At 31.1% G+C, this 26,476-nt stretch overlaps 2 protein-coding genes and 1 long non-coding RNA gene across 4 annotated transcripts; all 3 read left to right on the top strand.

Moving 5' to 3' along the window:
* The first annotated feature begins 9,363 nt into the window (after positions 1–9,363).
* Positions 9,364–12,921, top strand: LOC140809122 (uncharacterized). Of its 2 annotated transcripts, none has more exons than XM_073166607.1 (2): positions 9,364–9,698; positions 11,194–12,921. In XM_073166607.1, exon 2 carries the CDS (start codon positions 11,238–11,240, stop codon positions 12,582–12,584), a length of 1,347 nt encoding a protein of 448 aa, XP_073022708.1. In that variant the 5' UTR covers positions 9,364–9,698; positions 11,194–11,237; the 3' UTR covers positions 12,585–12,921. The 2 variants fall into 2 exon arrangements, with proteins under 2 accessions (XP_073022708.1, XP_073022707.1); XM_073166606.1 differs by having other exon boundaries at positions 9,365–9,698; positions 11,191–12,921.
* Positions 12,922–16,874: 3,953 nt separating this feature from the next.
* On the top strand, positions 16,875–18,284 carry LOC140809179 (protein FAR1-RELATED SEQUENCE 5-like). Its single transcript, XM_073166675.1, has one exon. It carries the CDS (start codon positions 16,875–16,877, stop codon positions 18,282–18,284), a length of 1,410 nt encoding a protein of 469 aa, XP_073022776.1.
* Positions 18,285–18,358: 74 nt separating this feature from the next.
* Positions 18,359–19,774, top strand: LOC140810687 (uncharacterized). Its single transcript, XR_012113275.1, has 3 exons — positions 18,359–19,370; positions 19,450–19,527; positions 19,600–19,774. It is a non-coding gene; the product is annotated as an uncharacterized lncRNA (long non-coding RNA).
* Positions 19,775–26,476: the final 6,702 nt, after the last annotated feature.

The raw sequence follows: 26,476 nt of genomic DNA, 5'->3' as shown, positions 1-26,476 counted from the left end.
TATATATATATATATATATATATATATATATATATATATATATATATAAAGTTTTGATATCATGCACACCTTTGTGAGCACCAATGAGGTGTCACTCACCCATTGGATACACAATTTTTTTATATTTCATCACATCCAATGGGTGAGTGACACCTCATTAGTGTCTCGATTTTGTAATCGTTGTAATCTTCATAGTCCATCACCATCACCATTCTCGTATCCATCGTCATCGTTGTAGCCCAAGTCATGTGATGACTCAATATAGCGTTTGTGCAATGGTCTGGCGGTGAAGCGGCCGTTACGTGATTCTCCTGCTATGAAGCGACCGCTGGAGCTGTGTGGGTGGATGCACTGCCGTATGGCTGCAAGAGTGGTTGCATATGTGCTCCTTGAGACATGTCAACAACCAGAAGACGTGGTCTTCAACAAATCGTTTTCTTTCTTCGACTCCTGAAACTCTGTCTCGAGTACATCATATCGCACATTTGTTGCAGCTAAATCTTCCATCAATTTTAGGAATCCGCTCCTAACTGATGCTCTGAATTGGTCTTGAGCTGGTCCGGTTAAATCAGTTGACTCGTCAGCTGAACTGATTTCACTGATTCAGTTGAACTGGCCAGCTGGGCTCTTCATCAGTTAAACTCTTCATCGGCTATCCGGGCTTCTGAAGGTCTTTTGTTGAACCACTTATCATCTGAACAATCAGTGGAACTGGTCTTTGATATAACAGTTGGACTGGTTCAGTTTGGTCAATCAGTTAGCACTTTCAGTTTGCATTTCGATAACTTTAGTTTTGGCTCGGTAACTGATCATTTCAAAGCCTGATTAGTTTCAACTTTCTGCACACTTAGGTAAATTCGTTAGAAACAAAACAATAAATTTTGTTGAGATCAAAATAAAGATTGCGAACATGAAATTGTGGGGCCCCAGGTCCGACATTAATATTAGACACATGAAAACAAGAGATAGCTGACATGCCCGTGAGTATAAAACCAGTATGATACAATCAATAACATATGAGAATCAAAATGACAAATAGTTCATATGAAATTCATAAAGATGCGATATAATGCAATGCTTGATCAGAAGTTTTGGGCTATCAATAAATCTCAAGATCAAGTGAATCATCTGATCATAGAGTACCCAAGGGAATAGAATCCCCCAGAAACATCCACCGACTCATCCGCTCGGGGTGGGGTTTGTGTTCTACAATCTCAGGACTATGGTGTGTCTATAGAGAGTGTTCAGGCCATAGTAGCGACCTCCGAATACACTATGGCAACTCAACTATAGGCACATACGTCCAACAAATCAATAAATCAAGGCGACCTCCGTCATATCAAATCTGAATCGACAAGTGCCTCAATATGCTATGTAATTATGCAAATCAATATCATAATCTCGATATCATAATAAATTCATCTGAAGACAACAATAATCATCAAATCACAAGTAATTCATCGAGCCATAGAATTTTCAATTTAAAATAAAAATGATGATTTTACCTCGTATGTTACCGACCGTAACATACCTTTCAAATATTACCAAAAGAAGATCGAAAGGTATATTTGAGAAGTCTTGAATCTCTGAAATCTACTGTAACTCAAGAATTCGGATCATTTATCAAAACAGAGCAGTTTCTGTACAAAATTCATAATTAACTTAATACTGCCTCAAATCAAGATCGCAAATCAAATATACAAGAAAACTCACAGCCCAAAAATTATTCTTCACAAATTTTTGCCAAATAAAGTCATTTACCTAGTCGTTCATAATCTGAAACATACAACATAATTCCCACGGATTCTGCGTCAATACATTTCTGGCACATTTTAGTATTTTGAGCATAACTTCCTCAATATCAAACTGAATCAAGCCAATTTGGTATCATTTCAATGACAAGACAATATTCTATAAATTTTATTGGAACATCAAATTAATAATTCAAATTGATAAATCCCAGAATTCGAATAAACAGAAGGCATATACACAAATATGCACTAACTCGGAGTTCCAGACCAGTTTTAGTACAAATCACATATCTCTTTCATTTCTTCCTGGAATTGAGTGATTCAAGAATCAAATCGAAGCTAACTTGATGATCTACAAGTTTGATGAAGACCCTATCTCCAAAATCCAAACACAACTATTCCATATACACAAAATACATAAGGTGTAAAAACTGTTCTTTGCACATAAATAAGAAACAATTCTCATATCATTTTTAAATTCAAACCAACTCAAATACAACATCTTAATATCTCAAATATCAATTCCAAATTTCAACTCATTTCCAAACTTGAATAAAATTGGGAAATACTTACGTCATCTTGAAGCCCGTGATGATAGGATCACAAATCTACCTTCATTTCATATTTTCCTTGAGCAAATCTCCCGTAAATTGAAGAAGAAGTTTAGCAATGGAAGGAGAGAAAGAGTTTCGAAAGCGAAGGAGGACGAAAAATGGAAATAATGATTAGATGAGGTGAAAGTAAGTTTACATATTGATTTTTCGTGTCTGTAGCGCCGCAGGGCCACTTTCTAGCGCCTCAACGCCAAAAATCTCGCAGCTCTAGCGCCTAAGCGCTACGATTCTAGCGCAGCAAAGTTTGAATAGTAACCTCGTGAACATTAACTTTTTAAAAAAAAAATAAAAAATCGGGCATTACAAAAATGTTCCAACACAGTTCTGAAGTTTAGTTTCACTTTTTAAAAATATCAATTATTTCGGTTCGGTTTTGGATTTTAGTACAAAATTAATTTCAATTAAAACCAAACAAACCGAATTTCTATAAGAAAATATAATGGGATTTTATTAAAATTTCAGATAAAATTTATTAAGACAAAAATATTACAAAATTCTAATCAAACTTCATTTGATAATAGAATTAGATGTTGACAAAAAAATAACAAATAAAATTTAAATTTATTTATTCATTTTTATATTATATGTTTATTAATTTAAACTTGATTTAAAAAAAAAAACTTAAAAGTTAGACTATCTTGGTTAACGATCGAAATAGCCGATTTTTAGTTGTTTAGTATTAGAAGTAAATTTTGATTGTTTTTTTCGTCAAAAAAAATTGATTGGTTCAATTTTAAGAAATTCGATTTGATTTTAACCCAATATTCACCCTTAAATACACTTAGTTACATGTTTTTTCAACTCAAAGGCATATTTATCATAGGGAACCCAATTATAAAATTAATAAAGGTTAGTTCGTTAACACATAAGGAAAAATAGTAAATTTAGGGAGAAAGAGCGAGAGCTTATACAACAACTAGCTTATGTGTTTTAAAGAAGTGATTAAGTTTTGTAGATTATGAAGAAATAGAGAAAATTAAATAAAAAAATGTGTAGTATTTGAAAAAAATTAAGAAAATAAAAATTAGAAATAGATAGGTTTGATAAATAATTGATTCAAACATTACCTCGTTATAATAATCACTTTTGTAAAAGCTGGATGAACATCCCACCAGATTATGGGTTTTAATTAAATTAAACATAATAAATGCAAAATTTAGGTTTAAGAAACACACAAAAATAAATTTTTTAAGCTTAAAAGCCAATTATCATTTTAATGATTGCAAACATTCTCTTAATCGTACAAGTTCATCTAATTTTTATTTTTATTTTTGAAAATTTTTCTTCTAAATTTTATTATGTTCCTATAATTAGTCAGAATTCAGTTTAATATAATTAATTATTTTTTTAATAATTTTATTTTTTATCAAAATACTGAGGTGGTGTTAAATACATTAATAGTATGCAGACTTATTTCGGGTTTTTGTAAAAATAATATTATTTTAAAAATATATATTAAAATATAACAAAATGTGGGGTGTTGTAAAAATATTACAATCCGGAAATCTGATTTCTGGATTCAATTTTTTTTTGATTTTTTTTAATTTTTTTTTTTACCACTCACGGATTCAATGAATCCGTGAGCTCCCTTCTTTAAATTAGCTCACCTCCTTCGTTCATTCACCGTGAGCTCTCGTTCTTCATTTTCCTCAATTTGCTTTCGATCGCCGAGCACCTAGCACGTTGTTTTCCGGTACCGGTCTTCCGAATTTTTCATTTATTCATTAGCACAAATCTTCGGCATTTTTTCAAAATACTAAGAGGTAATGATAATTATTTTTGTTTATTATATTTATTATTATTCGTTAATTATAGTTGTTTTAAGTAATAACAATAGTTATAATATTAATTGTATTATTGGAATTATAATACTATAATTTAGAATTGTTGAATTATCCATCACTTTATGAACGCATCATAGTAGTTTTAAGTAATAATAATAAATATATTTAAATTAATTACAACTATGACTATACTTAATAATTACATGTTATAATAAATAACTATTTTTCAACTATTCTAATTACATGTTATAATAAATTAATATTACTATGTATACGTTTTATAACTATTACTATACTTAATAATAACTATTACTAATATATTTTTTATAATTACATGTTACGTTTTATAAAGTATTATTGATTTTTAAAAGAAATTTTTTAATTTACAGTAATTAGTTTTATTATTAATTTGTCATCAACATATATGTTTTTTTTAGCCGTAAATTACAAATAAATTTTGTTTACTATAAAATATGTAGTTAAATTTTGTTGATATAAAATATAATATTTGTTAACTAATGATTTATTGTTTGCAAGATGGCTGGAAATACGGAGAATGTGTTGTATTTGTGGGATACACATATCAACTAATATTAACGCTGAAAACATGGATGCAATAATTCCGCCACGCCGATCAGACAAATGTCTTTGGAGATTACTTAATGCTGGAATTCACTTCCATGTCCGCCTATGTCTTGCACGCATGGGCTTCTAAGGTGTCATTCAGTGTGGTCATATTAAATATTATGATAATCATTTGCTTACATCCATTGTTGAGATATGGCGTCGTGAGACACACACATTTCACCTTACCGTGGGCGAGGCAACAATCACCCTGCAGGACGTTGCCCTTATTTGGGGGTTGAATATTGATGGCATTCCCATCACTGGTTTAGATACCGCGTACAACAAACATACCTTACAACAGGGCTGCGCTACTTGGTTGGGTTTTACGCCTACATCTTCTCAAATTAAAGGTGTACATCTTTATCTGACCGCTTTGCTAGACCATTGCCTAAATAATATGATTAATGATGAAAGCACTGAAGAGGACGTGGCACAATATTCCCGTTGTGTTGCATTAATGATCATTGGTGGATGTATGTTTCCGGACTCGGAAGGTGCTGCTGTGAAACATATGTATTTGCAGTTTCTTGAGGACATAGAATTAGTGAATATGTTTAGCTGGGGTTCTGCTGTGTTGGCATATCTTTATAGAGAGTTGTGCGACACATCAATGAGATTAAAGGTCGATTTGTGTGGCCCTATTCAGATATTGCAGTTATATTTACACTTCTACGGTCATTATATTTTTTGTACTTAATTTTTCTTATGATTTGACTATTTCTGTTGTATGTTATTGCAGATTTGGGTGTGGTCTAAAATCACTCTTCTTTGCCCTGATAGAGCGCAACAGGTATCTATTTCACAAGAGTAGGCTGCGGATGTGCTTCAGGGTCTACCATTCCCATCATACGGCGCACGGTACTAATAAAAATAATTAACATTTATTATTATTATTTTGTTATTTAGTTTTAATGAAACTATTGTGTACTTTTATAAATTGCAGGTGGAGAACGCGGATTCCCTTGGACACACACGGATCATCATCCGGTCCGTATAATGAGAGATATGCTTGACAGGATGGTAGAAGGGCAGGTCCCTTCATTTGCATTGTCAATGTCATGCTCATCTTCTCCGTCACTTGATGTAGCATACAAATCATCATCACTATTCATGACATGATGCGAACTGTCCCCAAATAAATCATTTTGCTCAAGCATGTGTTCCGTGATTGGGGCGGGAATATTTGCAGTCTCAGGCGGAACTATCAAAATGTCTGACATTTGTGGTATTTTCTTCATCAGCACATGAATTTAAATCCAATTGGCATGTTCTACTAGAACCCCATGCGACATCAACTTCTGATGAATCGTGATATGATGATCCCAACCCGCTGAAGTAAAATTTCATTCTCGTGTTCTGTTCATCCCTCATGCATAGTCCTCTTCAGTGTGACCCGTGATATTGTGATCCCAAGGACCAGTATCGATCACAGAGTATGTCTGAGCTGAATGTTCATCGACGTGATACATAGAAGGTCCCACTTCATTTAAACCTATTGTTCCCCAACCATGACTACATCAAAATCGTAACCACTTACGTTCTGTAACATTGACGATGAATCAACATACAAGTACATGCAATCCAATGTCGGCAACTCAAACATAAATTGTAGACTATCATCATCTGTTATATAGACATGTTCTTCAATGTAACGAGACAACGAGCTATAACAATATTTTGTTGACAATTTGATGCAGAATTTTGATTGGTCAATCTCTAGCTTCCGATGCACATAATTCACCAGTTGAGAAAATGTAGTAGACCGAGGGATTTTAATGGGCTTGGTTGCGGGGATACTATATCCAACCCTACCATCTTCAATAATGTTGTAGCCACCTACGTAAAGTAAGGCCCTCACAATATCCATGTCTTCACCAAAAACTATGACATAATGTATACAATCACAACAAAATTTAATTATGAATTTCTTACACATTTATTAAAATCATGACATAATGTATACAATCATAATAAAAGTTCAAGAATCACTTACAAATTTTTTTCATTATTATTACAATTTATATTGTCAAATCAATTTAATTAAAATTTGTATTTAATAATACCACTGTTTTTTATAATAATAAAAAAAATTAGTATGACTTATATAAAAAAATTAAATTTTTAAACATTTGTAATTATAAGCCGCTAATATTAACTCATTCTCATATTTAAATAATATAATATAATTACATTTAAAATATGAACTTTGAGATTTTTTTCAAACATCAACAATTTTAGTATTCGGCTTAGTAATTTTATAACATAATAATATTAAAAATATAAAATATAACAAGCCGTTATATTTTTTGCAAAATTCTCACACTTGTTATATTTTATTAATGCTCCTGAGGCTTTTTGCTCGACTTCGGTGAGAAAATGAAGAGGACGCACCACATTTAAATAAGCGAAAAAACACAAGGAAGTTCACGGGTGGGAGGTTACGGATATTGTGAATCCGTAGCATTGGCTCTTTCTTTAATTGTTTTTTTTTTATTTTTTTATTTTTAATTGTGAATCCGTAGCATTGGCTCCCGGATTGCATTAGTTTTGTAAAACTTTTAATTTTGTAACATTTTTATAATTAGTTTTTTTTATTTATAATATTTTTAAAATAAAGCCGACCTATTTCACCACTTCGTCATAACGACCCAAAATTGTGGGAAAAAAAACATTTATAATATTAAATTGAAATTAATCAATTTTACAAAATTAAAATTATTCTGATTTACGGAATCAAATTTACAATTGTATCTAAGGCATAGTAGTTTGGCTCGAGAAAATAAATAGGCAAAAACTTGTGTGAGACGGTCTTATGGGTCGTATTTTGTTAGACGGATCTCTTATTTGATTCATCTATGAAAAATTATTAATTTTTATACTAAGAGTATTACTTTTTATTGTGAATCTCAGTAAGATTGACATGTCTCACAGAATAAAGATTCGCAAGACCGTCTCACAAGAGACATACTCAAATAAATAATACCCCGCGCTTCAATGGAACTGCACAATTGACAATTGTTAGCTCAAATTTCTTTGAATAATTATATTATAGAATAACACGAACATTTTTAAAATTAATGAAAATACCAATGACACTTTCCAAAATAAAATCATTCACAATTCACATCATTAAACAAAAACATGCCAAATACAAAACAAAAGAATTGATTTCAGGGTAACAGAATAACAGTAATATGATCTGTTAAGTGCAATAGTTTTTTTTTTTACTTGGTAGAGTGATTGAACCGTGATGCTTGAACTGCTGTACAGTTTAAAATATTCGAGTTGTGTTATTATCACTAACTATAACTTTTGGTAAAGCGACGAACGATTGATCCTACATTATAATTTCATAAATAAAATATCACACCGAGCAAATATGGATCTATATTAGGACTATGGTGGATTACAGCCCATCCCAAATTTAGAGCCCAAAATAATTAATAGTGTTTTGAACTTTTTTTTTTACTTTTGTATGTAAGTTTTCTATGAAATTTTCCCGTAAAATTAGTCTCATGATTTTGGTATCTCAAGTTTCAAGAATAGGCACACACATGAAATCTCTTTTGTCTCAGGTTAATGTTTAAATGTTGTAATTATTGTGTGATGTGAATGTATTAAAAAATGAATTTTTTTATGATTGAGAGATTAAAAATTGCAATTCTTGAATAATGAAACTTAAATCTGTTAATTTTGATCAATTATTCGTTGTTGAATCAAATTAAATTTAAAATGTTTGAAAAAGTAAAATAAAATTTTCAAGGAAAAATTTGTGTGAGACGGTCTCATTTATCGTATTTTGTGAGACAGATCTTTTATTTGGGTCATCCATTAAAAAGTATTACTTTTTATGCTAAGAGTATTACTTTTTATTGTAAATACCGGTAGGATTGACCCGTCTCACAAATAAAAATTCGTGAGACCATCTCTATAAGATATCTACTCAATTCTCAAATGAGTTTTAAAATGTTTTGTATATAAAATTTATTATATCTTTTTGATAATAATATATAATTTATTAAATTAAATTCTTAGATCGTCCACTAACGCTAACGTTATTAATCTCTACACCTAATCTTTTATATAATATATGTGTGTGTACGTATGTATTATTGCGTATGTGATATTTATTTATTTGTCGAGAAGGATATCAAAGTTTTATGTGTGTTCGATCTTATCAACACATGTTTGCAGTATGTAGTGAGACACATCGAACGGGTCTATAAATAAACAAAAACTTGTGTGAGATAGTTTCACGGGTCGTATTTTGTGAGACAGATCTCTTATTTGGGTCATCCATAAAAAACATTATTTTTTATGTTAAGAGTATCAATATCGGTAAGGTTGATCCGTCTCACAGATAAAGATTCGTGAGACCGTCTTACAAAAGACCTACTCCTATAAATATTATAATAATAAAAATCTCTTATAATACTGAATATATTGAATATACATTTGGACTCTAAATAATATTAATTAAAATATTTTAACAACTAATTTTTAAAATAAAAATCTTAAAACATTTATAAATAATAATTCGAAAAACCCGAATCGTCTTTGAGGGACGAATTCGTCTATAGATTATCAAATCTACACCTCCACTCCATCTAAAGCAAGACCCGATCCGGCGGACCTGGCCCGGACTTATACCCGACCCGAATGGTTTCTCGAAGACGCTATTCGTGCTATGGTCTATAGACATCTCCTCCTCTCTACTAGCAAGATCCGGATTCTTTGCGGTGCAGACCCGACTCCATCTGTAGATTCTACGGTCAACCCCTCTCTCTCTCTCTCTGCTCTGTAGCATAAATCGGAGAGTTGTCCCATTGAAGGGAGAAAATAGATTGATAATTGAATTCTGCGTCAGAAACTGCTGGAATCTGTCTCGTGACCGCTGCAGTTTTTGCTGTCATCTTCTTCAGGTATCTTGTCCTTGTATTATGTTACTGTATATGTTTATCTGCTGATTTTGCTGTTTACCAAGTGATTGCTGGGAACAATTTGATTTTTTCTTGAGTGCTGAAGTGAATAATGAGTGAAAGCTTGGATCTTTGAACTTGGGTAATCAGTTTGTTACTTTTCTTGATTGTTTATGGAAATGGGTAGTTGGTATTTAGCATAAGATTTGATTTTGACTCCATTGACCTGGGATGTTGGTTTCAATAATTTTCTAATTTGTGCTGTTGAAGCTCATAGTTTGTGGAAAGTCTGTATTTGATTTTCCTGTGATTTGATCTTTGACTTGTGCTTGTTTCATTATATTTTCCCAATTTTACCATCTTTTGAGCTTTATTTAGGTCCTGAATTTCTCTTTCTATTAGTGATATTGAAGTAAAAGTAAAATTTGAGGGTTATGGATATGAATCTAAGTCTGTCAAAGCTTCTATGATTATCTTTTTATCGTTCAAATTCAAAAATTTTAAAATTCTGGAGTATTAATTTGGTAAAAAACCAGTTAGTCGAAGAGGTGTATTACTGATTTACTACCATTGCGTTTCATTTTTTGGTCAGCCAATGCAAACTGCAAGATTCTGGATATTTTGACACCAAGGACTTGCATGAGAAATAGATAAAAAAAAAAAATCAGTTTTGGTTAAAAAATTTGGTTTCTTGGGATGAATTGTAGGGGGTTGTATCAGTATATTTTTTCGTAAGATAAGTTATATATGTTCCTTTGTGCTTTTGGTTTGCAAAGACAATAGGATAATGACCTTTATTTTGAGATGGAATATGTACAACTTATACGAGAAAATTGAGTGATATTTGTGAAGCAAAAATCCCGTGAAAGGAGTTCAATTATTTTGAGTTTTGCCTAGAAATATCAATCTTTCTGGATTATGGAATGATGTCATTAGCTCAAGAATGTACATTTTGTTAGTAGTGAGTTATTCCATCCTTAGGCTTGCCATTGGCATTTATGTTGTGTATCAATCAGAGATAGGTTCCAAAAGGAAAAATCCTTGACAAGTACACAGTCTTAATTTTTTATTTATATAAATGAAGAGAAAAATTAGGTGAGTTTTACAGATGCAACATGAGCCGTGCTGTGCGACCCACGTATATCAGGGAACCATTTTTTGCTTTTCTCTTCTTTTTTTTTACTTTATCTGAATCATAAATAATTATGTTTGCACACTAAGAGTTTATCACAAAAAAAAAGGCATGTTCACGCTGGCAACTTATGAATTTGTTTATGCAATGGGTTTTGTGACATCGTTATTGTCAAGTTTGCCATGTTAGGCTTCTAAGTTTGTTCTGGCTATGATATTGGCAGGAGGAACTGTTCAATTCCTTAAACAAATCATAATGGGAGTCCACTGAATTAATATTTCAGAATAATGCTTGATTTTTCCCTAGTATTGAGTAATTTTTCTTTTACATATTTAACATTGTGGCATGATCTTGTGCACTCAGCAGTGGGAAATGAGAAGTAGCGAATAATACGTCACGAGGAAATCATTATGTCCAGGCAGACTCCCAATCGGAACCAGAGATCCAAGGGAATCAAGGTTAAGCATGTTCTGCAAATTTTTTTGTTACTTGCTGTTTGTTTTTGGTTGATATACCAAGTTAAGCACTCCCATGATAAGAAGAAAGAATTTGATGAAAGTGATGCGAAAGCATCGATTAGCAGAGGAGGTAGTGGCACATTTATAAAACTTGGTAGAAAAGATATCCATCCCCAAGAGGAGGATACTGTCACTAAGAATGAGAAGCATGACGAAGAAGCAGAAGAAGAGGAGGAAACAACTGGAGTTGTGGATGAAAATAAGCATGAAGAAGATGAGTTGGAAGACAAGAAAGTTGAAGATACTGAGAATGAAAAAGTGGAAAGTGGAGATGATGAGATAGAAGATCGTGGACAAGAGAAAATAGATTCAGAGATTGATAGTGAAGAAGAATTTGTAGATGGTGAGAAGGAGAGGGACGACGACGGTGAGAATGAGAATGAAGAAAAAGATCCCGAAGATGGGCAAATGGAGAAGGAAAGTTTCATAGAGAAAGGTGATCATGATGGAGATGATACAGGTACCCACGAGGCACGCGAGGAACATTACAAAGCTGATGATGCTTCTAGCGCAGTAACGCATGATACCCAAGTAGAGACCACTGAAAGAGAGAATCAAAATCATGAAAACGTTAATGGACACCCCGATAACATTTTAGAAGAAACTGATATGGGCGGCGAGAAGAGGAAAGAGCTGGAGGTAGGTGGTGAAATGGCTCTGGATGAGAAACATTCAAATGTAACAATTGGTGAAGATAAGCAAAATGTGATGGACGGCTCTGAAAATGGCTCATCTCTAAACACCACGGTGACAGAAGTCTCTGACGATCATTTGAAAACAGGCAACAGCTCAACGGAGATCTCAACAGAGACGAATGATCAGGAAATTCTATCTGAGGGTACTTCTTTGGAAAGATCAAACTTGCAAAGTATCGACGAGCAGGCCGATAATTCCACTTTAGTCGTAGATGATAATCATTTTGTTTCTAACTCAACGAATCCTGATGAAACCAAAGATGCAGAGTCGAACACCCTGAAATCGTCTGAAATGTCAAATAAAATAAATTCTTCAACAGAAACGAATGATGTAATTGATGCTGAGAAATCTTATGCAGAGGATGGTGCAAATGAGAGCTTGGAATCTGAAAACACCGAAAATTCCGAAGAAATTCAACTTGATTCAATTGATGTATCTGATTCTTCCCATTCCTTGGAGGAGACAAACGCCCGCTTGGATCCTGATACCCTCCCCGAGATACAAACTGAGGGTAGTAATACTGAAGAGACTGAATCAGAGTGAACCACCCTTTTGTGTGTAATATTGTTTACCATCTGAAGAATCTGCTGGTAAAATGCCGAAAAGATGAAGCTATTTCATAAGTAGCTTGTTTCCTTTGTGCCGGAATTCTATTTCCTATTGCCCTATTCTCCGTTTGTACGGGCAAGAACTGTATATATTGTGCGTTGTATGCACAGTATGTATCAAGAACGTCTTAACCACAGATGATGGAGACTTGAGTTCTTACGCTTTTTCTCATAATATATCTACTTTTTTCCCAGATTCTTAGTCTTGTAACAGCAGCTGGATTATTGGGTTTGCAATGGTACATGTATACTGCAGACTTTTTGTCCTTCAACTTATAAGTATGATTTGGATGACATAATCTTGAAACAAGTTGTCCTTTGTCGAAGAGCTTTAAAATTCGACATGCTCGGAAGATAAGATTCGGGCGTAATGGTTTGATTAAAACCTTTTTAAGACCGAGTAATAATATGGTTTCAATATAATTTTTTTGTAATTTCATATGGGTGTATTGACCTTCTAAATGGAACATATTTAGTAAAGTTTCTGCCTAGCATAAATATTCACATTTTGATATAAAGTTTGATGAACTTTTCCCGCATGCGTCCTAAGCCATTGAAGAAGACCCACGTTCTGGTTGGTGGTTTTTGCTTTCGAGTATTTTGTCCTGCTGCGAAGACCCACTTCATTTTCATCTATCTTGCTTTGGAAGACCCAACTTCCACTTACAATCTTTCTTTTCTCATGTAAGATGAGTGGGTGGTTGATGCCATGGACATACATGCCATCGTTTTTACTTGTATCTTGGACATACGGGTACATCGACATTCCTGAAACCCGAGTGCCCATTATTTTTGAACCTGAACGGTCATACAGCCGACTCCCACCTCGAGAAGGTAGCCGACTAGTGAGTCCATGCATCGACCTCTAGGATAGGACATAACAAGAAATGAATACAGAAGTAGACTGATTTTGTTAGAGCAGCTGCCTAGCGAACTAACTTGTGGTTTGGCTTAACGAACTTAATTTTAATAATATTTTACAGTTTTATCCAATTATGACATTATGTTTTATTTGTATACTCATGAAAGCTGCATAGATAAAGTTCTTGAATTATATAATTGGTATCATGAGGTCTGTCTCGCAACGTAAGATCATAAAACACATTAGGAAGTGTAACATATATTCTAGACAGGTTCCAAGTCGTATTAGCCGCATAAAATAAGAATAAATGTCGCTTGAGCTCGAGATTAGCATATGTGATGTAAACGCCATGTTTTATTGAAGTCAATTCATACAGATGAGTGATCATATGATGATGCACTGAACTACCCTCCTCGGACTGTCCAAGTGTTTTCACTTATCGAATGGAATGGTCTACGGTTATGGTTCTACATCATTAGTCGTTTGACGTAGGACAATGTAGGGGCTCTGCGTACTTGCATGCATTTTGATCAGTTATCGACTGCATTGAGGGTCATCAAGTGGTGAGATTGGGTATAGTTTCGAAATACATAGGAGCAAATTCATTATAGTCGGGGATTTACCGTTGCCTACGAATGAAGATATCCTATATGGTCTGATGAGTTAATAATGTAAGGAATCTCTGACCATAATAAGACGTGTGCATTTTGGAAAGTGTTTCCTCAGTTGCAGATAGCATGTCATTATTAATCAAAGATATATCATTATCGAATTCATATGCAATTCTCGATATACCAATGGTTGCAAATTCGATCAGGATATATGAGTTGAATGGACAGTATTGTATGCTAACCATGACTTAAGGTTCCTGCAGGTACTATCAGCGATACCTAGAGGATTATGAGGCAATGCTACTAGACGATCTTATCAGCATTGCTTCATGATCTGATGGGTACAATAAAAAATGAATTCTGAAATTCTTGATCAAGGAGTTGATGAAAAGAAGTGGGGTAATTAAGATAAGCCCGAATAAGAATAAATGTTATTTTCGATGTAAACTTACAGCTAGTTGTATCCCTGAAACATTGAAGGTAATACAAATATCGGATTTTGTGTTCCCATTGAGAAAGTCAAAGTTCAAAGAGTTGAGTTTGGTGACAATAGTTTGACTGATTTGAAACAAAATGCTTATAAAGAATTTTATAAATTGATTTCATAGGATAGAAAAATGAAAGTTAGCTTAACAGCTAATTAAGGAAGGAGAGTAGAAATATCTATTTTTGTAAAGGAGTTAACTAAACTGACAGCTACCCAATATGTTGAGTAAAAGTTTTGATCTTCGAAATTTTCTATTTTTATTATATGAACAAGACTTGTATCTTTGACAAATATGTGCAATCAGATCGTCGATCGAAGTTATAATGAGTTCAGAATCATTTATTTAGTAAATTTAGAATTTACTGATTAAATGATAGTACTAGTAGGGGTGCCTATTATTATGTACAAATTCTCATAAAATACTGAAGGGGTTTAGAATTAGTTAGCTAATAAGTTAATTAGATAAATTAATAATTGTTATTTGATTTAATTAATATATCTCTGCGTGTAATAAAAGTACATGTGTAAATATATTAATGTTTATATATACATTTTTATAGAGATATAAATATGTGTATATATTATTAATATATCATGTATTGCATTATCAAAAATTGATAAATACATGATAAATAATAATATGATAATTTTATTTAATGAAAATTAAGAGTCCTGGTGAGACAAAGATTAAGAATATTTTTGGGCGAGAGATTTCTGATGGTATCAAGAATCATACTCTATAAATACGTCATAAGAGGCACAAAACATGAGAATTTTTTTGCATACAAAAGTTCACAAAATCCTTTCTCCCCTTGCAATAAACCTTCGGCCATCACCATAATTTCGGTGAAGAAATTTTTGGCCAACACTTCCATCACCGCATAGTCTCGCTGACTCTACACCGACTCCAGATTTTGAAAATTCATACGTTTCGGTCTCAAAACAAAATTTTTTTCAATTTCTAGTTTAATCCAAACAAGGAACAAAATCTCTGATCGTGGATCCGATTAGACATTCAAATGCAGAGATCTGTTCGAAAATAGATACAAGAAGAGTCATCTCCGCTAATTCTGAATTGGTTTGGAGCCCAGCATAATTTACGCACAGGTATACAAACTAAACACCTTATGAATGTTAAATAACATATGACGTCCAATGATAATTTCAAGTATCGAAACTAAAATTTTAAAACCTTTGGGTATGAAAAATGGTGCCCAACATATTTATCTAGAGACATCAAATATCCTACTTCATTAAAAATCTTATCACTAAAAATAAGGAAACTTCACATCCCCAACTAGGTTTCATCGATGCTGCCCCATGGGGTAGTGCCCTTAACCATTTATTTGCTGCCAAGTGGCAATTAATTTCAAGCTTTTTAAATAAATAAAAATTTATTAAAAACTTTATGTGTTATCTCAATTTGGACGTTTCATTAACCATGGTTCAATTATTTAAAATGATTTATTTTTAAAAAAGCATTTGACCTTCATTCCTTCTTCCGCCGTCATCTCTCAAAAAATCAGAACAAAACTTCCACCACTTTGGTCCATTTTGCAACTTTCTGCCCAAGAATAGGTTATTATTTTTTATTTTTTATTCTTTATCCTTGTTCATCTAATTTTGTATGTCTGTAATTTTTTTAATTATTGTTGCTTTTTGCTGTATTAATCGATGATTTAAGGACCAAATATTCATGTTTGACTATCACACGGAGTAAGAAAAAAACAAACTGAATAAAAGCTATCTAACAGAGATATAGATGGTAGGGAGAAAACCAAAATATTATTTTAAGAATCAAAGCTCCAAGATTTTTAATATTTAATGTTTAAAGCAATTTGAAATACGGGTTTGATGCAAACGACGCGGAATATAGCTCAGTAGAAGAGCTATCGATCTCCCGATATAGTTTTGGGTTCAAACCATATCAATTGTAATTGCAATATTATTTACGAAAAGGGGGGCTCCGAATCCTCATGTCCACGGAGAAACAATTTACGCATCCAATAACAATTCCAGTCCTCTACTTATATTCAATTTTGAAATATTATAGAGTAAGCACCAAGAGCTCCGCTTCATATTAAAAGACTGCCTAAACTCTACATTAAACCCATGTAATTTTTTTAAAAAGTAAAATACAGTAGATTATTCTCTTGTTTATGTCCATATTTTTGTAATATGTGGTACTTGAATACATGTATGTTTCCTTCATCTAATTTGTTTTTTTTTTTTAAATTAGATCCAGTTGGTCTTTTTTTTTGGGAAATGGAAGATGAGAAATCAAAGGCACTTGAAGAGTTGGAGGAAGACTACGGGGAAGAAACTGAAATTGATCTGATTCCAAAAACGCAACCTGGACTCCCTAATTTTTCTATGCAAGAAAATGGAGAGGTGCAACCTGAAAATTTCATTGTCGATGTTTTGAAGAGCAAACTAGAAGTGGGTAAGATTGTGAACACTCTTGAAGAAGCTTATTTATTGTATTGTCAATACGCACATGCCAAGGGATTTAGTGTAAGGAAGGGTGAACAGCGATGTTTTTCCCATAGTGATGAACTTCAATCAAAGGAATTCAATTGCTCATGTGAAGGTTTGAAAGATGAAAAAAGATCTAGTAAAAAGATTCCAATTTATCAAAAGCTGCTCACTAGAACTAATTGTAAAGCCAAATTGAAAATTTCAAGAGAAAATGGGGGTCAATGGAGAGTGAGTAGATTTGTGGAAGAGCATAACCATGAGATGTTTGCACATGATCAAACTCACTTGTTAAGATCGGCACGCAATATATCACATGCAAAAAAGTCTACTCTAGAAGCTATGGTAAATGCTGGAATATCTGTCTCTGCGGCTGTTTCTTTCATGGAAAATGAAGCATGTGGGTCAGAAAATTTGGGTTTTACTAGAAAGGATGCATATGATCATATGAGTCGACTGAAAAAACATACCAAAGTTGAGAATGGAGATGCCACTGCGCTTATTAAATATTTTATAAATACGGCGAATAAAGAGAATTACTTTTACTGGAACGTGCAATTGGATGATGACGATAGAGTGATGAACTTTTTCTTTAGGGACTATAGAAGTGCGGTTGATTATGAAAATTTTGGTGATGTCTTGTCGATTGATACAACATATAGAACAAATAAGTATAATTTGATATGTGCTCCATTTGCTGGTATAAATCACCATATGCAGAATGTGATGTTTGGCTTGGCCTTTATGTCAGATGAAACCGAAAGTTCTTTTGAATGGTTGTTTACAACATTTCTTGATTCTATGAATGGAAAGCAACCTCAAACTATTTTTTCAGATCAATGTCAAGCTATGATGAATGCCATCGAAACAGTTTTTCCACATTCACATCATCGTTTATGTCAGTGGCATATAAATCAAAATGCTCCTTCACACTTTGGGAGTTTAAATGGAGATTCAGCTTTTAAACAGTTATGGTATAAATGCATGACTTATTGTGAATCTGAAGATGAATTTGAGGCCACATGGAAATATATGATTGATACATATAATTTGGATGATCATAGGTGGTTGAATGGGATGTACAGACTCAGGGAAAAATGGGCTACTGCCTTTAGTAGTGGAAGGTTTAGTGCGGGACTTTTGGCTACTTCGAGGAGTGAGGCCACAAATATGACTTTGAAAAGGTATGTAACAAAATGAGTTCTTTGTATGAATTTGTGATGAATTATGCAAAAATTCAAAATAATTGGCGGAATAAGGAAAAGACAGAGGATACTCGTTGTCGTCATGGTAAGCCTGCACAGATTTTAAAAAATCATCCATTGTTGACTAATGCTGCTGAGGTTTACACGATTTCCATATACAAGTTATTTGAAATTGAATTGGTTAATTCTTTGAATTGCAAATTTGTTGAACCACCATCTTGTTTTGGCAGTGATTGGAATTGGCTTGAGGTCAAAGTAAAATCTCATGATGAAAACTCGAGGGTTAGACATGTGGTGTTCAATAAGCAGCGTCATGAAATAAAATGTAGTTGTCATAAGTTTGAGACAATGGGGATTTTGTGTAAGCATGCTTTGATGATGTTTAACTGTATGGATGTCACTGTTTTGCCCAACAGTTATATTTTGAAAAGGTGGATGAAGAATGTAAGAAATAGAGTTAAATATGATTTTGAAGAATGTTGCAGTGGTGATGGTGGTGATCATGTATCTGAGATGGTGTTTGTCAACCAAATAATGAGATCGATGTATGATCTAACTCAACTGAGCAAACCTCATGAGGATGCGAGAAAAATATTATATAGATTGGTTGACATAGCAAAAGATGAAATCTCTAATCTTGTCCAGAATTTGAGTGTCGTTGATGAGACACCGTGTGATGATATTACAAGTAATGGTTACATGCCTAAAGTATGCGTACGTAACCCACTTACTGCTAAAGCAAAAGGAGTTACAAATGCAAATATCACACGACACTGGGATACTAAGAGAAACAAAAGCAAAGAAAAGGGAAAAACTAAAATTTCAAGTAAGTTTTCATTTCATATACTTGTTATATAGTTAATCTACTTTTAAGTTTGTAATTTTTTTCTATTTGCTAGGCACAAAAGGAGCCAAAAAAAAGGGCCAAAGTTCACAAGATGCCATCAACATACAGGAAAGTAAATCTATACCATCACAACAACATTCAAATGTCTCACTATCACAATATCTGTTTGCATATCCTCAATTTCAATCTCAATTTGGGCACAATCAACATTTTTTCCAGTATTCAAATCAAATGGTAACCGAGTTTTCTTTAATTTTTACTATTGAAGAAAAATGTGCATTATATCTTCTTCTTTTTTGTATTTGAATTGTAGAAAGACAATACAAACTTCTATTCAAGTAGTGTGATGAACTTATTTCCGTATCAATTTGGGAGTCATCATTCATCACAAGTAAGATATTTTTTGAAGAAAATTAAACGTTTTTACAAATTGATTTCTCATAAAAAAAATTATGTTGTGCAGGGACAGGATCGTGATAATTGAAGGAGCATGAAATTATTGATGCGCATATTATTGTCGAATATGACTGTTTTTGTGGCATTCACATTTTTTTTTTGTATTTTTTTGGATTTTCGATGAATGATCGGTCCACAATGAGGTAAATGAAATGGAAATTTGTTTGACAAATTAGTGGAAGATCGGAACTGTTATAATTAATATTTTATTAAATTGTTAGCAACAATTGAGCATTTTGATAGTAGACTTAGAAGATAATTATCTAATCTTGTCACACCATCATCTAAACTGCCACTTGACCGAGCATGAACAACCTAAATAAAAAAAAGAAAGTTAAAAAGAAGAAAGAGCACGTTATTTTCTTGTGGAAATTGAATTATTAGAAAACTAAACATTTGTTTATACACACAAAAGATGTTATTTGAAGAAAACAAACCTTTCATTTAAAATTATTTAAAATTATTGAATTATTGAATTTGGTGATGTTAAACAAACCTTACCAATCAAAATGTTAAAGTTAAAAAAAACAAACCTTTCATTTAAAATTATTGAATTTTCCGTCATAATTAATTTGCTTTAATTTATTTTCTTGTTATTTATATATTAATATTAAAAAAAAAAGATTGGGAAAAAACGTAAAAATGAAGGTGGAAAAAAGGAGCCTCGAATTTGACGAGTTCTCATTTCAAAAAATTGAACTATGGTTAGTGAACCGTTTTTGCCCATAACACATAAGGTTTTTAATAAATTTTTATTTATTTAAAAAGCTTGAAATTAATTGCCACTTGGCAGCAAATTAATGGTTAAGGGCACTACCCCATGGAGCAGCATCGTCCGAGCCAACTAACTACAATGTACGTCAAAAACTAATTTCACCACTTCAATTAAGACGAGATCTCGAATTCGATATTATAACAATATCTCGATGAAAAAAACATATGGATCTTTAGTTTCTTTAACAAAATAATAACAAATAAAATTTTCACCATGCATCAATCACTTTTGGAAAGCCTTCATCTTTAGGATAGTGCACATTGACTTGTAATATATAATACCAAAAAATAGTTTCTTTTTTAAAAGTGATTGTAACTTGAAAATGGAATAATATCTATACCATATGATCGCAAAATGACAATATTTCCCCTAATTAGAAAATAAAAATATATTTTATAAGATGCTGTAATTTTTTAAAAAAAAAATCACTAATTATAAAAAGAAAAAAAAAATCTCTTGTCATGATCTCACGGATCTTACTTTTAGACATTCGTGAGACAGGTCAACCATGATCATATTTATAAAGAGTGGGTTTCATGTGAGACCGTCTCACGGATACTAACATGTGAGACGGGTCAACCCTACTCATATTTATAATAAAAAGTAATACCCTTAGCATAAAAAATTATACTTTTTCATGGGTAACCCAAATAAGAGATCCGTCTCACAAATTCAACCCGTGAGACCGTCTCACACAAGTTTTTGTCATTTATAAAACAAAGTAATATTTTTTTATGATAACTAAATAAAACATCTATCTTATAAAATTGACTCGTAAAATCATCTTATAAACAAAATTATTTGTGTTACAGAAATATATATACGTTGGTACGATACCATCTTACATAATAGATGAGACAGGTATGATAAGTGATAACTATATTTATGTCATAACATATTCACTATATGTTATTATCCCTGATCTAAGAATTAAATAATAAAAATATAAAACATCTAAGGGTAATTTGTAGAAAAATACATCTGTGCAAGATTAATTTAAGATTCAGTACCCAACAGTTTTTTTTTAAAATTTAGTACCTGACAAAACACCAACTTAGCTTTTACTACATATTTCATGCATTTTTACATTTTTACCCTTTCAATTAATAAAAAAAGTATATAAATATTTATTTTGGTTGTACATCTTCTCTTTCCACTCATCAATCCCGATTCATTTGGATGACTTGTATATTTAATTTAAATATTTTTTATTAAAAAAAAACAAATTCACAACTAATTGAATTTTTTGAAATACTTAGTTTTACTTATGAAATACTTAATTTCAATTTTAAAATACTTGATTTAGTAAATGAAATACTCAGAATGTTTATTAAAAACTGGATATTCGAATATGCATTTAAATAAAAACCGCAACTAATTGAATTTTTTGAAATACTTAGTTTTACTTGTAAAATACTTAATTTCAATTTTAAAATACTTGATTTAGTAAATGAAATACTCAGAATGTGTATTAAAAACCTGGATATTCGAGTATGCATTTTAAAAAAAAACTTTACGCAACTAATTGTATTTTTTGAAATACTTAGTTTTACTTATGAAATACTTAATTTAAATTTTAAAATACTTGATTTAATAAATGAAATACTCAGAATGTGTATTAAAAAGCTGGATATTCGAATATGCATTTAAAAAAAAAATCGTAACAAACTGAATTTTTTGAAATACTTAGTTTTACTTGGGAAATACTTACTTTTAATTTTAAAACTACTTGATTTAGAAAACGAAATACTCAGAATGTGTATTAAAAACTGGATATTCGAATATGCATTTTAAAAAAAAAAACAAATTCGCAACTAATTGAATTTTTGAAATACTTAGTTTTACTTATGAAATACTTAATTTTAATTTTAAAATACTTGATTTATTAAATGAAATACTCAGAATGTGTATTAAAAAGCTGGATATTCGAATATGCATTTAAAAAACAAAAACAAATTCGCAACTAATTGAATTTTTTGAAATACTTAGTTTTATTTGTGAAATACTTAATTTAAATTTTAAAATACTTGATTTAGTAAATGAAATACTCAGAATGTGTATTAAAAAGCTGGATATTCGAATATGCATTTTAAAAAAAAATCGTAACTAACTGAATTTTTTGAAATACTTAGTTTTACTTGTGAAATACTTACTTTTAATTTTAAAACTACTTGATTTAGAAAATGAAATACTCAGAATGTGTATTAAAAACTGGATATTCAAATATGCATTTAAAAAAAAAACAAATTCGCAAATAATTGAATTTTTGAAATACTTAGTTTTACTTATGAAATACTTAATTTTAATTTTAAAATATTTGATTTATTAAATGAAATACTCAGAATGTGTATTAAAAAGCTGGATATTCGAATATGCATTTAAAAAACAAAAATAAATTCGTAACTAATTGAATTTTTTGAAATACTTAGTTTTATTTGTTAAATACTTAATTGTAATTTTAAAATACTTGATTTAGTAAATGAAATACTCAGAATGTGTATTAAAAAACTGGATATTCGAATAAACATTTAAAAAAAAAATCGCAACTAATTGAATTTTTTGAAATACTTAGTTTTACTTGTGAAATACTTGATTTTAATTTTAAAATACTTGATTTAGTAAATGAAATACTCAGAATGTGTATTAAAAAGCTAGATATTCGAATATGCATTTAAAAAAAAAAAACAAATTCGCAACTAATTGAATTTTTTGAAATACTTAGTTTTACTTGTGAAATAATTAATTTCAATTTTAAAATACTTGATTTTGTAAATGAAATACTCAGAATGTGTATTAAAAAACTGGATATTCGAATATACAACGCAAGTTCACCAAATGCTCGCATTTCCATCCAAGATTCATTTGGATGAAATGTTTATTTCATTTAATTATTTTTTTTTTGTTAAAAATCAAATTCGCAACTAAGCATTGAACTTTTTCAAGTACCTAGTTTTACTTGCGAAATACCTAATTTCAATTTTAAAATACTTGATTTGGTAAATGAGATACTCAGAATGAGTATTAAAATACTGGAAATTCGAATATGCAACGTAAGTTCACCAAATGCTCGCATTCTATCCAATATGCATTTGGATGACATGTTCATTTTATTTATATATTTTCTTTATTTTTTTAAAAAAAAATTCGCAACTAAGTATTGAACTTTTTCAAGTACTTAGTTTTATCTGCGAAATAATTAATTTTAGTTTTAAAATACTTGATTTGGTAGATGAGATACTCATAATGAGTATTAAAATACGGGATATTCGAATATGTAGCGTAAATTCACCAAGTGCTCACGTTTCCATCCAAGATGCATTTGGATGACATGTTCAAGGACTTTTCAGCAGCCACAAAGCTTTGAAAAAGAAAAAAGGCTTAGAGCGAAGATTTGAAGATTTCCGGACAATGTTCTTTAAGAGAATATCCCGTGATAGGAACAAGTAACTTAATCCGTGTATTTAAAATTTACAGATAAATATGAAGTCGGATATACGTCGATAGTCATAGTTCAGTAGGTCGAAAGCTAGTGGATTTAATAAAACGACATGCAATTCACCCTTGATAAATAATTAAAGAGATTTAATTACTTCATTGAGTTGACTTAGTTTGGCATAGCTTGAGAGGGCGTGTTCAATTGGATATGAAATCTCGTCGAAAGCATAGATCATTGTCGAACCAATTAAGTAGTTTAGCGAGGGGTAAATGAAATACTTAGAATGTTGTATTAAAATACTGGATATTCGAATATGTAACGTAAGTTCACCAAATGCTCGCATTTCCTTTCAAGATACATTTGGATGACATGTTCATTTCATTTTAAAATACTTGATTTAGTAAATGAAATACTCAGAATGTGTATTAAAAAATTGGATATTCGAATATGCATTTAAAAAAAAAAATTCGCAACTAATTGAATTTTTTAAATACTTAGTTTTACTTGTGAAATACTTAATTTTAATTTTAAAATACTTGATTTAGTAGATGAAATACTCATAATGTGTATTAAAAACTGGATATTCAAATATGCATTTAAAAGAAACAAATTCGCAACTAATTGAATTTTTTGAAATACTTAGTTTTACTTGTGAAATAATTAATTTCAATTTTAAAATATTTGATTTTGTAAATGAAATACTCAGAATGTATATTAAAAAACTGGATATTCGAATATGCATTTAAAAAAAAGTCGCAACTAATTGAATTTTTTGAAATAATTACTTTTAGTTGTGAAATACTTAATTTTAATTTTTAAAATACTTGATTTAGTAAATGAAATACTCAGAATGTGTATAAAAAACCGGATATTCGAATATACAACGCAAGTTCACCAAATGCTCGCATTTCCATCCAAGATCTATTTGGATGACATGTTCATTTCATTTAATTATTTTTTTTATTGTTAAAAAAATAATTTCGCAACTAAGCATTGAACTTTGTCAAGTACTTAGTTTTACTTGCGAAATACCTAATTTCAATTTTAAAATACTTGATTTGGTAAATGAGATACTCAGAATGAGTATTAAAATACTGAAAATTCGAATATGCAACGTAAGTTCATCAAATGCTCACATTCTATCCAAGATGCATTTGGATGACATGTTCATTTTATTTAGATATTTTCTTTATTTTTTTTTAAAAAAAATTCGCAACTAAGCATTGAACATTTTGAAGTTTTGCTCGATCACTAAGAATTTTACAATGAAAGTTTTGCTCGATCACTAAACATGGAACATTTTGAAGTACTTACTTTTATTTGCGAAATACCTAATTTTAATTTTAAAATAATTGATTTGGTAATTGAGATACTCATAATATGTGATAGAATACTGGATATTCGAATATGCAACGTAAATTCAGTCATGATTGGCCAGTATTTTAATACAACATTCTAAGTATTTCATTTACCCCTCGCTAAACTACTTAATTCGTTCGACAATGATCTATGCTTTCGACGAGATTTCATATCCAATTGAACACGCCCTCTCAAGCTATGCCAAACTAATTCAACTCAGTGAAGTAATTAAATCTCTTTAATTATTTATCAAGGGTGAATTGCATGTCGTTTTATTAAATCCACTAGCTTTCGACCTACTGAACTATGACTATCGACGTATATCCGACTTCATATTTATCTGTAAATTTTAAATACACGGATTAAGTTACTTGTTCCTATCACGGGATATTCTCTTGAAGAACATTGTCCGGAAATCTACAAATCTTCGCTCTAAGCCTTTTTTCTTTTTCAAAGCTTTGTGGTTGCTGAAAAGTCCTTGAACATTTCATCCAAATGCATCTTGGATGGAAACGTGAGCACTTGGTGAATTTACGCTACATATTCGAATATCCAGTATTTTAATACTCATTATGAGTATCTCATCTACCAAATCAAGTATTTTAAAACTGAAATTAATTATTTCGCAGATAAAACTAAGTACTTGAAAAAGTTCAATACTTAGTTGCGAATTTTTTTAAAAAAAAATAAAGAAAATATATAAATAAAATGAACATGTCATCCAAATGCATCTTGGATAGAATGCGAGCATTTGGTGAACTTACATTGCATATTCGAATTTTCAGTATTTTAATACTCATTCTGAGTATCTCATTTACCAAATCAAGTATTTTAAAATTGAAATTAGGTATTTCGCAAGTAAAACTAGGTACTTGAAAAAGTTCAATGCTTAGTTGCGAATTTGATTTTTAACAAAAAAAAATAATTAAATGAAATAAACATTTCATCCAAATGGATCTTGGATGGAAATGCGAGCATTTGGTGAACTTGCGTTGTATATTCGAATATCCAGTTTTTTAATACACATTCTGAGTATTTCATTTACAAAATCAAGTATTTTAAAATTGAAATTAATTATTTCACAAGTAAAACTAAGTATTTCAAAAAATTCAATTAGTTGCGAATTTGTTTTTTTTTTAAATGCATATTCGAATATCCAGCTTTTTAATACACATTCTGAGTATTTCATTTACTAAATCAAGTATTTTAAAATTAAAATTAAGTATTTCACAAGTAAAACTAAGTATTTCAAAAAATTCAATTAGTTGCGATTTTTTTTTTAAATGTATATTCGAATATCCAGTTTTTTAATAC

Source organism: Primulina eburnea, chromosome 13 (genome assembly GCF_022965805.1).
Source record: "Primulina eburnea isolate SZY01 chromosome 13, ASM2296580v1, whole genome shotgun sequence".
Lineage (NCBI taxonomy): Eukaryota > Viridiplantae > Streptophyta > Magnoliopsida > Lamiales > Gesneriaceae > Primulina > Primulina eburnea.
This window is presented reverse-complemented; position numbering and strand designations above follow the sequence as displayed.